The sequence below is a fragment of the Moschus berezovskii genome, chromosome 3 (assembly GCF_049115385.1).
Source record: "Moschus berezovskii isolate FMDL1 chromosome 3, NW_MosBer_1.0, whole genome shotgun sequence".
NCBI classification, from domain to species: Eukaryota; Metazoa; Chordata; class Mammalia; order Artiodactyla; family Moschidae; genus Moschus; species Moschus berezovskii.
The window spans coordinates 128,667,781-128,681,683 of record NC_142462.1 but is presented as its reverse complement, the minus strand read 5'-3'; the positions used below and the strand labels follow the sequence as shown (position 1 = coordinate 128,681,683).

The window sequence follows — 13,903 nt, the reverse complement described above, 5'->3', positions numbered from 1 at the left end:
CCGCGGAGCCTCCACTCCACCATCGGTAATGGAAGGCCCTTCAAGCAGAAACTGCCTTTGCACATAGAGAGCCGGTGCCTGTGGCAGGTTGACGAGCCTCTCAGAGGCCGTCCAGCCCCGTGCTGGGACCCCAGGCGTTCCTGGGCAGGCTGGCTCGCAGGAGTCCAGCTGAACTTGAGACTGAGCCTTGCACACATTTTGTGCAGAAGTGCTAGAGGGCCGTTTGCTGTGGAGGCGTCTTGTCTCCTCCCTCCCTTCTCTTTGTGAATCTTTTCTTCTTCTAAAGGAGAAGTAGTTGATTTCAGCCAGCAGTTGGATGGAATTAAACATTTTGATGACAACTACAATTACATCCCTGGTGGCTCAACTGGTAAAGAATCCGCCTGCAATGCGGGAGACCTGGGTTCGATCCCTGAGTTGGGAGGAGCCCCTGGAGGAGGACAACTCACTCCAGTATTCTTCCCTGGTGAATCCCCATGGACAGAGGGGCCTGGTGGGCTACATTCCATGGACTCGCAGGGTCGGACACGACTGAATGACTAAGCAGTTACATCATTTTAGAAATAAAAGCAACGTCACAGATAATGGTCAATCTCCTGTAACAGAGGAAAACCAAGTGTCAAAACGTCCAGTGACTGGCCCAGGTTCCTATGTGAGACAGGAACGCAGCATGCAGAGCAGCCGGGTTCCTGATCCAGGCTCGCTGCCCCAAATCTGGGCTGTAGGCTGAGCCCCAGAGTTACTAGTAGAAACAGACGCAGCCCTGGGAGTCTGAACCACCGTCATAGGTTCAGTGGTGGCTGCACGTCTTAGCTAGGTCCCCGGGCATGTATCCCTGGCCCGATACTGTGCCCCGAGGGAGGGGCACGTGGAAAATGGGAAGCCTGAGATCCTGAGAGCTTGCGGCCACCGCACCCCACCCGGAGCACACGGTGAAGGCAGCGCCGCGTCATATCCTCGTGGGAAATTACTGCTTGTCCATGAAATTTTGATGGCACTGTGTCAGAGGCAGAATACTGAGACTTCTAACGCTTTTACAGCCGTCCCCGAGGTGAGGAAACTGGGCCTTGTTCTGTGGGCAGATTAGAGTGTGACGAGACCACATCCTCCTGGGAGAGTGTCCTGAGTGAGGAGGGAAGGCAGGGAAGGCCAGGGAAAGGCCTGGATCCACGCTGTGTGTCAAACCAGAGGCCCCGGCAGTGTCGCCGGCTGGACACACTGTCAAAAGGATCACATTCAAAAGGGGTTTCAGTGACCAGCGAAGGAGGGGGCTGCAGGGAAACAGAGGCATCAGACACGGGGATGCAGCCCTGGGGAGCCCCTCTGAGGAGCTACAGCAAACCCTGGGGCAGGGAGAGGCCTAGGCAGACCTGCCCCGCCGAACACACGGCACGGGAGGAGGGGTCAGCATCGCTCCGCGGCGGGAACCTCCTTACAGCTTAGCGGCACAGAAGGCAGATGGTGGCCACTGTGGCAGAAGACGGTGAGCGCAGACGTCAAGCCCGGCGGCGGGGACACGGCCCGCGGCTCCTGCACAGTTAGGGCGGGGCCGCCCACCTGTCAGCCAGGAGGAAGGAAAACCCGCATCCACACGGAGGCCTGTACACGGCTGTTCACAGCAGTGATCCTCACGTTGGCCCCAAAGCGGAAAGAACCCAAAGGTTCCCCAGCTGATGGATGAAAACACAAGCACGTCCTCTGTCCTTAGAGCAGATTTCAGGGGCATCTGCCGCTGCCGGCTGGCGCACCTTGGGGTGGGCATGCTCGGGGTGAGAAGTGAGGTGAAGTGACAGTCGCTCAGTCGTGTCGGACTCTTTGCGACCTCACGGACTACACAGCCCCTGAAATTCTCCAGGCCAGAATACTGGAGTGGGTAGCCTTTGCCTTCTCCAGGGGATCAGGTCTCCCGCATTGCAGACGGATTCTTCACCAGCTGAGCCACAACGGAAGCCCGCTCCTTGCAAGAAGCAGACACCAGAGGCTGCTCGGGGCTGCCCTATAGGAAGCGTCCGAACCGGCACAGGCGGGAGAAGGACTCCGATGAGCCGCTGCCTGCGGGAGGGGAGCCGGGAAGGGGTGCAGGTGTCCGGGCTGCAGGCAGGTGATGTCTGCGCCGCTCGGTGGGGGCACTGAGCACACGGATGTGCCGAGGCTCGCGGCGTGCGGGCTGCGCTTCAGTAAAGCTGCTGTGGAAAGACTGCAGGAGGAACGCGGACGCGCCCCACCATGGATGGCGGCGAACCTGGGCGCGCTCCGGGTGCTGGGACGCGCCTGCGGCCCAGACCCGGGGCCACTTCCGGACGTGGCTGGCTATGGGCGCTCACCCGCTGTTTGTCCCCCGCCCCTGCAGGGTGAGGACCCCCTGGCCGACAGCGTGCTGACCTTCATGGCCCAGACGTCTGCTCTGACCTATGCTCCCGAGGCACGCGCCGACCTCGCGGGGGGCCGCCCCCTGAGCATGCTCCGCCGCCTCCAGCCGGATGACCTCAGCCCCAAAGTGGCCGGCGGGGTGGACAGGCAGCGTCTGGTGGCTGCGCTGGGCGCCTACGCGGCCCGGAAGGCCCCCGCGCCCGCCATGGACGACGACCCCACTCCCCGTGGCCTTGTGCGCACGCCTTGGAGAGCGCCCCGAGTCCTGTCAGTGCCAGCAGCCCCCCAGAGATGGCCTTCGCCTGTGGACCCCAGGGACGCCCCGGTCACAGACGATGGTAAGCACCCTGCGCCTTTTCGGAGGCTCCAGTCTTTCTCTGGCACCTGCCTAGGCTGGCCCTTCCAGGGTCTCTTCCCCTTCCTGGGGCTCCCCCTTAGAGAGGGGCGGGGTGTGGGGAGGTGGCCAGGCTGGTCCTGTGGGGAAGGGGTGTCAGACTCAGGGGGCTCGGTGTTTAGGTCTCCTCCCCCGACAGCCTCGCTGTTTCCTGGCCTTGTTGATGAAGATCGTGGTGTCTGCAGCGTTGACTCTGAAGGGGCGTCATTCTTTCTCACGCCTCCCTGCTCCTGCGGGCAAGCTCATGCTCAGCTGCTTGGTCTCTGGGTATGGCGGGTCCCCAGGACACCCCAGCCTAAAATGAGTGCCGTCCCAGTTGCTGTGAGGGAACCTGGGCCTGTGAGGTGACTGACCCCCAAGCCACACCCCAGCATCCTGGTGTGAGTCAGCCCCACGGGGGTCATCGCTGGGGGACGGGTGACCGCTGGCCCGGCCTGGTCTCTGCGACGCCCGGGGCCCTCGTCTCTTCTAGCAGCCTTTCCCCGAGACCGTGAAATGGAAAGGGAGATTGCGATCAAGTCTGACTTCTCCTTTGAAGGTATGCAAGTCATAACAGCAAGCAGGTAGCAGATTAAAGAGAACACGGACTGCGCACCTGCTCGGTTAGCGGTTAGCGCTCCGCTGTGGGCAGAGGCGCCAGTGACGCCGCTGTGCGCCCCCTGCTGTCCACGGTGTGCCCGTCAGCTGGTGGCTCTCGCCTCCGCGCCCCTTTGTGCAGGCGGCCGCTGCGGGGCTGCAGCTGGAGGGCGAGCAGAGCTGTGACCGCGGGCGAGGGTGGTGGTCATCGGCTCCCGGCTCGGGGAAGAAGCGCACTGGGCTCAGGTGGCCCCGGCGGGCGGCCTGCGGGGAGCGGCCCCGTTGCTCCCCGCATTCCCCTCCCCGGGGCTGCGCCGGAGCCCCTCCCGCTGCCCAGCGCCGGCGGTGGTCTCCGTGGCCACTGAGCTTCCTGACCCGCCCCGCTCAGCACCCATCTCCGCTGTCCTCTCGCCACCCCGGCCCGCGATGGGCAGGCAGAGGCCTGTGTGCGGACCCCTGCCCCCTCCACGGTGCTGCCGCCACCGGCCCTGCTGCGTGTGCCCACCCCGCCTTCTGAGCGCGCCTTCTCTGGCTCCTTCCTCACCGCCCCGCTTAACACAAGCCCCGGGTTGGAACCGGGAAGAGGTAAATGCTGTCTCAGGCAGCGGGTGGTCTGCTGTGCCCCTGCCCCGGGGTCAGCTCCCTTCCGCATCGCCGGCCGCCTCGCTCCGCACACCCCGAGGTGGGGGGCTTCCGGAACACCCCCGGAGATGCTCCTCCTCTCTCCTGACCCTCACTAACGGCCTCCTTGGATTGTGGCTTCTCCTGATCTTTTTATATATGTTGTCTTCCCGGCCGCACCGTGTGCTTTAAAGGGAGTCACGTAGGATGTCAGTCAGGGAACAAGCAGAGAGCCTTGTAGGACGGCTGCCCACACACGCCTTGCTGGGCTCCGACAAGCAGCTCCCGGCTCCTTTCTCTGCTTCTGTGACGCCCCCTCCCCTGCACGCCCCCGTCAGATTTCATCTGTCACACGCAGCCCTGCCTTGCCCAAAGATGCGGCTCTCGAGTAGACCTCACTGAGTAGCGTTATCACACGCTGAAGTTGATGCTGATGTCTTCATATCACCAAACAGCTAATCCATGCTTAAAATTTCCAGTTGAAAATTTTCTTTACAGTTGGTTCTTTGAAGTCATATCTGAAGAAGGCTCATTGAATAGGTGGATGTACCTGTTAAGCCCCTTTTAAACTACAGACGCTTCCTCCTCCCTCCTTTCTCCCCTTCCATCATTTTTTTTAATATCTGAAAGTTTCAGGTGCAGAGCATTTCAGTTTGAAACCTGAGTGCACTGCAGAGTGCTCACCGCCCGAGGCCCAGTCGCCACCCCTCCCCACCCATGCAGCCCGCCTCCGCACTCATCCCGTGCCTCCAGCCCTTCTCCTCTGGTAGGCACTGATCCGATCCATGGATCTATGAGTTTCTGTTTCATTTTGTTTGTTTGGGATTCCACATATGAGTGAAATCCTATGGTATTTGCCTCTTTCCGCCCGACTTATTTTACTACCTGAATGCCCTCTAGGTCCATCCATGTTGTGGCAAATGGCAGAATTTCATTGCTTTTTCGTGACTGAGTAATATTCCATTATACAGATAGTGGATAAAGCTGTGGTGTGACACACACACGCCACGCCTTACCTTTATCCATTGCTCTGTTGATAGGCACTTAGGCTGCTTCCATATCTCGGCTTTAATGTAAACAATGCTGAACATGGGCTGCATGTTATATATATTTTTTGAATTAGTGTTTTTGCTTGCTTTGGGATAAATACCCAAGCATGGAATTGCTGGATTATATGGTAGTCTTTTTTTTTTTAGTTTCTTGAGGAGCCGCCATACTCTTTACTCAAGGGGCTGCACTGGTGACATCTCCACCAGTAGCCCACGAGGGTTTCCTGTTCTCCACATTCTGTCCAACGTTTATTCCTCTTTTCAATAACAGCTGTTCTAGCGGGCGTGAGGTGACATCTCAATGTGGTTTTGATTTTCATTTCTCTGACGATTAGTGATGCTGAGCTTCTTTCCATGTGCTTGCTGGTCATCTGTACGTCTTCCTTGGAAAAAGGACTATTCAGATCCTCAACCCATTTTTAAAATTCAAGCTGTTTGGAGTTTCTTGTTGTTGTTGGAGAGTTGTATTAGTTCTTTTTATATTTTGGGTATTAACCCTTTATTGTTATATGCTTTCAAGATCTCTTTTCCCTTTCAGGAGGGTGATTTCCTTTTTCATAATGGTATTCTTTGTTGTGCAGAAGCTTTTTTGTTTGACATGGTTCCACTTGTTTATTTTTTTGCATTTTGCCTTTGGTGTCAGATGCACGAAAATATCTCTAGGATGTCATGAAGTTACTGTGAAGTTACTGTGTATGTTTTCTTCTAGGACTTTCAGGATTTCAGGTCTTACATTTGAGTCTTTAATCCATTTGAAGTGAATTTTTGTGTGTGGTATGAGGTTGAAGTATATTTTCATTCTTTTACATGTGGCCGTTCAGTTTTCCTGACAGCATTTACTGAAGAGACTGTCTTTTCTCCACTGTCTACCTTAGCTCCTTTATTGCAGGTCAGTTGACCGCGCGAGCTCTCCGTTTTGTTCCATTGGTCCAGTGTCCGTTCTTGTGCCAGTGCCATGCTGTTTCATAACTGTGCCTGCGTGTGTGGTCAGTCGTGTCCGACTCTTTGCAACCCTGTGGACTGGGGCCCACAGGCTCCTCTGTCCGTGGAATTCCCAAGGCAAGAACCCTGGAGTGGGTTGCCATTTCCTCCTCCAGGGGATCTTCCTGTCCCAGGGATCGAATTGACATCTCCTGAGCCTCCTGCATTGGCAGGCACTTTCTTTAACCACTAAGCCACCTTGGAAACCCCTTGGGGTAGTATGAACAGTTTAACACTACTAATTCTATGATCCACGCGCAAGGAATGAGAACCTTGCCTGCTAGAGAGTTCTTGGTTGGAAGCTTTTTCCTTTCAGCACCTTCAATATGTCACGCCACTCCGTTCTGGCCTGCAGAGTTTCTGCCAAAAGGCCTGCTGACAGCCTCATGGGGGTTCCCTTGCATATAACAAGTTGTTTTTCTCTTGTTGCTTTTAGGGTCCTCTCATTATCTGTAACCTGTCCTGTTTCAGTTATAATACGTGTTGGTGTTAGTGGAGGTGATGGAACGGACTGTTTCCAAATCGGGAAAGGAGTTCATCAAGGCTGTATGTTGTCACCCTGATTATTTAACTTATATGCAGAGGACATCATGAGAAATGCCCGGCTGGATGAAGCACACGCTGGAATCAAGATTGCCAGGAGAAATTTCAGTAACCTCAGATATGCAGATGACACCACCCTTATGGCAGAAAGTGAAGAAGAACTAAAGAGCCTCTTGATGAAAGTGAAAGAGGAGAGTGAAAAAGTTGGCTTAAAACTCAACATTCAGAAAACTAAGATCATGGCATCCAGTCCCATCACTTCATGGCAAATAGATGGGGAAACAATGGAAACAGTGGCAGACTTTATTTTCTTGGCTCCAGAATCACTGCAGACGGTGACTGCAGGCATGAAATTAAAAGACGCTTATTCCTTGAAAGAAAAGCTATGAACAACCTAGACAGCATATTAAAAAGCAGAGACATTACTTTGCCAACAAAGATCCATCTAGTCAAGGCTATGGTTTTTCCAGTGGTCATGTATGGATGTGAGTTGGACTATAAAGAAAGCTGAGCACCAAAGAATTGATGCTTTTGAACTGCGGTGCTGGAGAAGACTCTTGAGACTCCCTTAGACTGCAAGGAGAGCCAACCAGTCCATCCTAAAGGAAATCAATCCTGAATATTCATTGGAAGAACTGATGCTGAAGCTGAAGCTCCAGTACTTTGGCCACCTGATGCAAAGAACTGACTTCTTGGAAAAGACTCTGATGCTGGGAAAGATTGAAGGTGGGAGGAGAAGGGGACGACAGAGGATGAGATGGTTGGATGGCGTCACTGACTCCATGGACATGGGTTTGAGCAAGCTCTGGGAGTTGGTGATGGACAGGGAGGCCTGGTGTGCTGCAGTCCATGGGGTCACAGATAGTAGGACACGACTGAGTGACTGAACTGATTTGTTGGTGTGTCTCTTTGGGTTCATCGTCTTCAGAATTCTATGCCCTTCCAGGACCTGCATATCATGTCCAGTTCTTTGCGATCCTGTGGCCTGGGGCCCTCCAGGCTCCTCTGTCCATGGAATTCTCCAGGCAAGAATCCTGGAGTGGGTGGCCATTTCCTACTCCAGGGGATCTTCCCAACCAAGGGATTGAATTGACATCTCCCGAGCCTCCTGCATTGGCAGTCAGCCTGGATATCTGCTTCCTTCCCCAGATTAGGGAAGTCTTTATCACTGTCTCTTCTAATGATTTTTCTGGCCCTTCCTCTGTCTGTCTCGTCTCCTTCTGGAGTCCCCACAGAGCAGACGTTTCCCTGGCTGTTGTCCCAAAGGCCCTTGAGGGTGTCTTCCCTGTTTAGGTTCTCTCGTTTTGCTGCTCCGTCTGCGTGAGTTCCACCGCTCTGTCTCCAGCTGCTGACCCCTGCTCTGCCCCATCCATCTGCTGTTGGACGCTTCCAGCACATTTTTATGTTCAGTTATAGCTTACATTTGGTACTTTCTTAGAATTTATATCCCTTTGTCAATCTCTGGTTGTGTTCATCCATTCTTCTCCTGGGTTCAGTGAGCGTCTTTATTATTTCACACCCTTCCAGGTGAGTTGCTTATCTCTGTTTCATTGAGTTCTTTATCAGAGGTTTTGTCTTGTTCTTTTCATTGGAACATATTCCTCTGTCTCCTCATTTTTTTGCCTAATTTCTCTGTACCTGTTTCTCTGCGTTATTAGGTGTATCAACCACTTCCCCAGTCTTGAAGGAGTGGCTGTTTGTAAGAGGCGTCTTGGGGACTCAGAGGTACAGCCCTACTGGCCACCAGAGCCAGGGCTCAAGGGGTGTCGTGTTGGGGTCAGCTTATGATGGGACACTGGTGGGCAGCATTATCTCCTGACTGGCTGAGACCCCCGGAGGTGCTAGGGTGACCCTACTCTCAGCATGGCGCTACGGGTTTAGGTGGCAGATTTCCACGCTGGCACCCGCAGTGTCTCAGTCCCTGGGGAGCAGCCCAAGTGGCCTTGTTCCTCCAGCAGGTGCTTCAAGGTCAGTGAGTGGGTGCCCTTCCTCTGTGGCTGTGCTGGGCACCCAGAGGGCTGAAGCGCAGATGAGAGATGTGGGTGACTCAGAGCGGGCCCCCTCCTGCAGGACGGTTAAGTCCGATTCATGGCCGTCATGGCTCAGGAGAACCCTTCCCTGCTCCAAAATACGTCAGTCTGACCGCAGACTTCATGTGTGTGGGGAACGTGCGTTTGGTAAAAACTTAGACAAGAGACCCTCTTCCTTTGTTTATTCACATTTACACCTTGTCCCTGTGAAAAAGCTTGAATTCACATAATATTAGAAGCCCTGCGCACAGTAGGACCCGGGGAAGGGCATGTGCCGGGGCACGGGGTGGGGTTCAGCCGCCGGGCCCGCATCTGCTGTCAGGACAGAGCCCCGGTCAGCAGCTCTCGGGTCCTGTCCTCAGCTCTCCATGGGAACCAGAGCCTGTGTTTGCTGTGCTTTTAACCAGTTGTGAAAGTAGTGAATGGTTATGGGCAGACCCAGAGTTATCCGTGTGCACAGAGCAGGTCGCCTCTGAGAGCGCTGCCCCAGGTCCGTGCCATGCGCGCTGGTATGCCCTCCGGTGCCGGGGTGTGTTTGCGAGGCCTCACCCCCACCCCCCAAGCCCGCCCGGGGTGCGGCCCGCTGCTCCACCCCCTCCCCCGGTCCCTCCACATCATCCGCCTGGGCTCGCTCTTCCTCCAGCTCTAGGTGAAAATTCAGGTGTGGCTCATGAACCCCAGGTACGCTTGCTGCTGCTAAGTCACTTCAGTCGTGTCCGACTCTGTGTGACCCCATAGACGGAAGCCCACCAGGCTCCCCCATCCCTGGGATTCTCCAGGCAAGAACACTGGAGTGGGTTGCCATTTCCTTCTCCAATGTGTGAAAGTGAAAAGTGAAAGTGAAGTCGCTCAGTCGTGTCCGACCCTTAGCGACCCCACGGACTGCAGCCTACCAGGCTCAACCATCCATGGGATTTTCTAGGCAAGAGTACTGGAGTGGCTTGCCATTGCCTTCTCCGCAGGTACGCTTAGGTGATGAAAACTGCCCCATCCACTTTTTGTCTGTAAAAGCTGAGGGGCATGCACACCGGCTCTGGTCGCAGATGTGGCTCTCAGCTGCAGAGCTGCAGTGTGGAGCTGCACGCCTGGCCGCCTGCCATCCAGCCTTTGCTGGGAGAGGTTCACAGCTCTCACACCCAGAGAGATCCTGTGAGTGGGATCCAGGCACCTTGTGGGCTCAGCCCACTGAGCTGACAGACAGGTTTCTGGGGCTGGTCCCGGGCAGCCCTTCCCATGGCATTTTCTGCTCCAGGCTGCATTTGCCACCAAGCACGTGTCTAGGATGCCCCCCTGAGGGTTCAGCCTCATGTGAATCTAAAGGAACCATCCCTTAGCAACACTTAGACTTCCAGCCCCACTAGGGAGTGAATCACGTGAGTAAGGCTGATTTGCTGTTTGGTGCTTTGCCTCAGTGTTACGTGTAACAGAGAGAGATTGGTGCCTGAGGCCTGTGAGTGTGAACACCATGGCCTGCGTGGGCGCTGGGCGCTTTATCCCCGCTGCAGGCTGGGCTTTGCATTCGGCCTGAGTGATGCGTGCCGCCTGGCTGGGACACCACAGGCCCCAGGATGGGAGGAAAACACAGTTTACTTGTGCTTCTCTCAGTGGAACTAGATAGGAAGCCAACGTGTGATGATTATGCTCAAATCTCCTGGGTGGAGGCCCAAGTGAGGTCAGAATAAAACAATAATCTCTCGCGGAATTTGTCTAAACCCTTAGCAAAATACCAGAGATGGACCCCAGCAATTAAATGAATTGTATACTTTCTAAACAAACGGAGCCCAGGAAATTCCTCCTGACATGATGGTGGTGGTGATGGTGATTAGGAGGGTGACGGCCTTCATGGTGCTGACGGCATTGATAACAGTGGTGGTGACGCTGGTGGTCACGGCGATGGTGGTGATGACGCTGGTGGTCACGGCGATGGTGCTGATGGCAATGATGGTGCTGATGACAATAATGGTGGTGGTGACGCTGGCGGTCACGGCGATGGTGCTGATGAGGATGCTGTGTGCGCGGCCCTGCCTGGACGGTGTCCTCGCGCGTCTGTGCGGCAGAGGCGTTTAGGAGGAGACTCTGTCTGCCTGAGTCGCACCCTCTGTGGTGAGGCTGCCTGCTCGCGGCTGCGTATTCTCTGGAGCTGTGGCGTGTGTCGGGGGACCCTGTTCAGACGTATAATTCCCGTGGGTCAGGCCTGTCGCAGTTGTGCAGGGAGCTGATCTACTCCAGGCCTCCCATATTTGATGTCCTGACATTTCATGTAATTGCTCTGCTAGAGCCCACTTGGCACATTGAAAGCTACTTAAAATGTCATTATATGCCGGCCGGATCTCGGCATTACATGGTGCGGCTGACAGAACAGCATGTCCCGCTTTGATGCGCGTGGCATTTGATTGTGCTGTGCTTCCTCCTCTGTCCATGGGGCCGGCTGGGCTCTTTACAGAGGGCCTCCTCGCCGCCGCTCATCTGCAGAGGCTGACGGCGGACACCTTTGTGCTGACTCAGTGTGGGTGACGGCACCCCCGTGCTGGGTGATCGCTGACTCGCGTTGAAGCCTCTCCTCCTAGACGGTCAGCCGCTCCGCATCTCGCATTGTAGACCTAAGGGTTTCATGGTTATTTTTCACTCGTGGTAATCTGAAAAGTTTCCCTTTTGCGTGAGAAGAGACAGTGTTAGGGATTTATTATTCCATTTTGAAGATGGGTGTTTCTTCCTGTAGTCACAGAGGCCCCTGGAAACTCCCTCCTGTTTGCTAGTCTCTAACTTAGTGAACGCGAGCTTTTTCATGCTGCGCTTCCCTCCAGATAAGGAGACGAGAGCTGAGGGACGTCAAAGGGAAGACATGTGGTGACCTTAGGGAGGGTTTCCTGAGCTATTAGACATTAGGACAGGCCATTGGAGGAGGGCACAGCTCCTCCCTTCGCTCTGCTTGTTGCATATGGTTGACAGTCTGCGCGTTTGATTGCGTTTTCTCAGTAACCCCTTCCAGCGGGAACCTCTGCCTCGTCTACACAGGCAGGCCCCGAGACTGGAGGGGCTCTCTGCCGAGCTCTCTGTACCCTCACGTGATCGTGGCCCTCGTCTGTCTGTGGTGGGTCTTCTAGGATTGGTGGTCTCACTTGCCCTGCGTGGATTGCATAAAACATACCACGGCCCGGTGGGATGCTTTGAGGGGCTGTCGAGGGCTCCAGGTCCCCAGACGCTGGGAGCTGACCTCATAAGCTCCAGCCTTGCCGTCGGTCACTGTCTACTGGGCTCGGTGCTGACCCCTGCGCCCACGTCTGGTGTGCCCAGCCCTGCCGTAGAAGCCCGCGTGGACCCCCAGCAGCTCCGCCTGCCCCGCGCCATCCTGCCGGGATCCTGCGGGAGCCCCGTGCGGCCGCCCTGCTCTGCCCTGCCTTGAGCCTGCAGGCCTTGTGACGTTGTAAATCAGTTGACGGCTCACTGCTCAAATCCAGCAGGGGCTTCTTGTCCTGCCCAGCAGAATCCCGGGGGCTTGTCGTGGTCTGAGAGCCTGTGAGCCCCCTGTGCCGCCGCTCCGCTGCTCCGGGTCACCCTCTGGCCACCCTCCATCCTCCCAGCCCCTCTGCCCTGGGCTTTGCGCTCATCTCCTCTGCCCGCAGAGCGTGTCCTCCGGGTGGTCCCTGGGCTCAGGACCCCCCCTCCAGGTCTCTGTGAGCTTTTCTCTGACAGTCCAGTCAACAGAGCATCTGCCCTTCCCATTGCCCCAGCCTCCACCTCTGGGTTATCATTTCCACAGCCCCATCAGCACCAGGGCCTTCCCCGGTGGCTCAGATGGTAAAGAAATCCACCTGCAATGTGGGAGACCTGGGTTGGATCCCTGGGTCGGGAAGATCCCTGGAGGAGGACATGGCAACCCACTCCAGTATGCTTGCCTGGAGAATCCCCTGGACAGAGGAGCCTGGCGGGCTGCAGTCCCCGGGGTCACACAGAGTCGGACACACTGAGCACAGCTCAGCGCAGCACCACCAGGTGTGTGTTGGTTCGTCTGCTTTGTCTTTTCTACAATGGGGGAACGCTCTGTGGAAGCAGGGGCTTTGCTGACTGCCTTGCTCCAGTTTCCTGATGGACCGCTGGGCACAGAAAATGCACAGAGGCATTTGAGGAGGGAAGGAGACGCGAGGGCAGGGCCTGCTCCTGAGCACCGCGGCTCAGGTGGAGCCCCTGGGAGGCCTGGGTCTCGTGGTCACAAGCCTCCCTTGTGACCTGGCCTCTGGCAGGCTGAGAGCCCGGTGGAGGGACGCATGCGGGCAGAAAGGGTGGAGGGTCTGCTGCACGGGGAGCTGGCTGGCCCTGGCCACCTCCACGGAGGCAGGCACCAGGGAGGCAGGGGACGTGGACACTGCTGACCGCCAGCCCGACGAGCCCGCGAGACTGCAATGCCTCAGCTACGGTTTTGTCCGTGGCCAGTTCGCTGCAGCCCCGGGTCTGAGCTGTGTCCCTGACCCTCGTGCTCTGTTCTCATTACGCTGTAGCACAGTCACCCCACCTGGCCGTGCTCCAGGTCTGGAGGTGGGGGGTCCCCAATCCCCGGGCCATGGACGGGTGCTGGCCCACATTCCTTCAGGAGCCGGGCGCATGGCAGGAGGGGAGCGGCGGGCAGCGGGCCCAGCTCCGTCTGCGGCTCCCCATCACTCCCCATCACTCACATCACCGCCTGAACTGTGGCCCCACCCCGTCCATGGAAAAACTGCATGAAACTGGCTCCTGGTGCCAAACAGGTTGGGGACTGCTGAGGGTGGGAGGGGCTGGATAGAGAGATCTGAGAAGGAATTGTTCTAGACGCCTTGAGACCGGCCATCAGCGTGGCTCAGGGGCTTCCCTGGGTCGTGAGATGTCCTCGCGGGGCACAGTTGGGGCGGGGGTCTGCCTTTTGTACCCTCGCTAGGATCGATGCAGCCCTGTGCCTCGGGTGGCCCAGTGGAGACTCAGAGCAGATCCCCGGTGAGCCCCAGGGCTCCGCAATAGAGCATCATCCTGGGCTGCTTTTCCTGGTTAAGTTTGCGCTCCAATACGTTGGATCCAATACTTGTCAAGACCTCTCGTTCGTGGTCTGATCCATTTTCCGCTGGGGTCAGTGTCCGGGATGCCGTGGTGGGTCCGGAGTGCTGTGGCCCCTGGGGGATGGCGCCGGAGGGCCTGTCCTGTCCTCTGGCCCCAGGCCGTGTGTCTCCTCCCGCTTCACCCTGGCTGTGACCGGACAGAGCGGGCTGCCGTGTTTGTGAGGTAGGAGGCTTAAGTCACCGCTGAGTGCTGTTCTTCCCGCTTTTCACTGTGCATCGTGTTTCTCTTGTCTGTGAAACAGCACGGGCGCTTCT

The 13,903-nt window shown here is 56.5% G+C and overlaps 1 protein-coding gene across 3 annotated transcripts in view; it reads left to right on the top strand.

Annotated features, from left to right (window-relative positions):
* Positions 1-13,903, top strand: part of PTPRN2 (protein tyrosine phosphatase receptor type N2) — a 638,480-nt gene that overhangs the window by 233,324 nt on the left and 391,253 nt on the right. For all 3 annotated transcript variants that reach the window (XM_055421655.2, XM_055421657.2, XM_088834793.1), the window contains one exon: positions 2,351-2,708. In XM_055421655.2, coding sequence (XP_055277630.2) covers positions 2,351-2,708 — 358 coding nt within the window. The remainder of the gene's footprint in view (positions 1-2,350; positions 2,709-13,903) is intronic.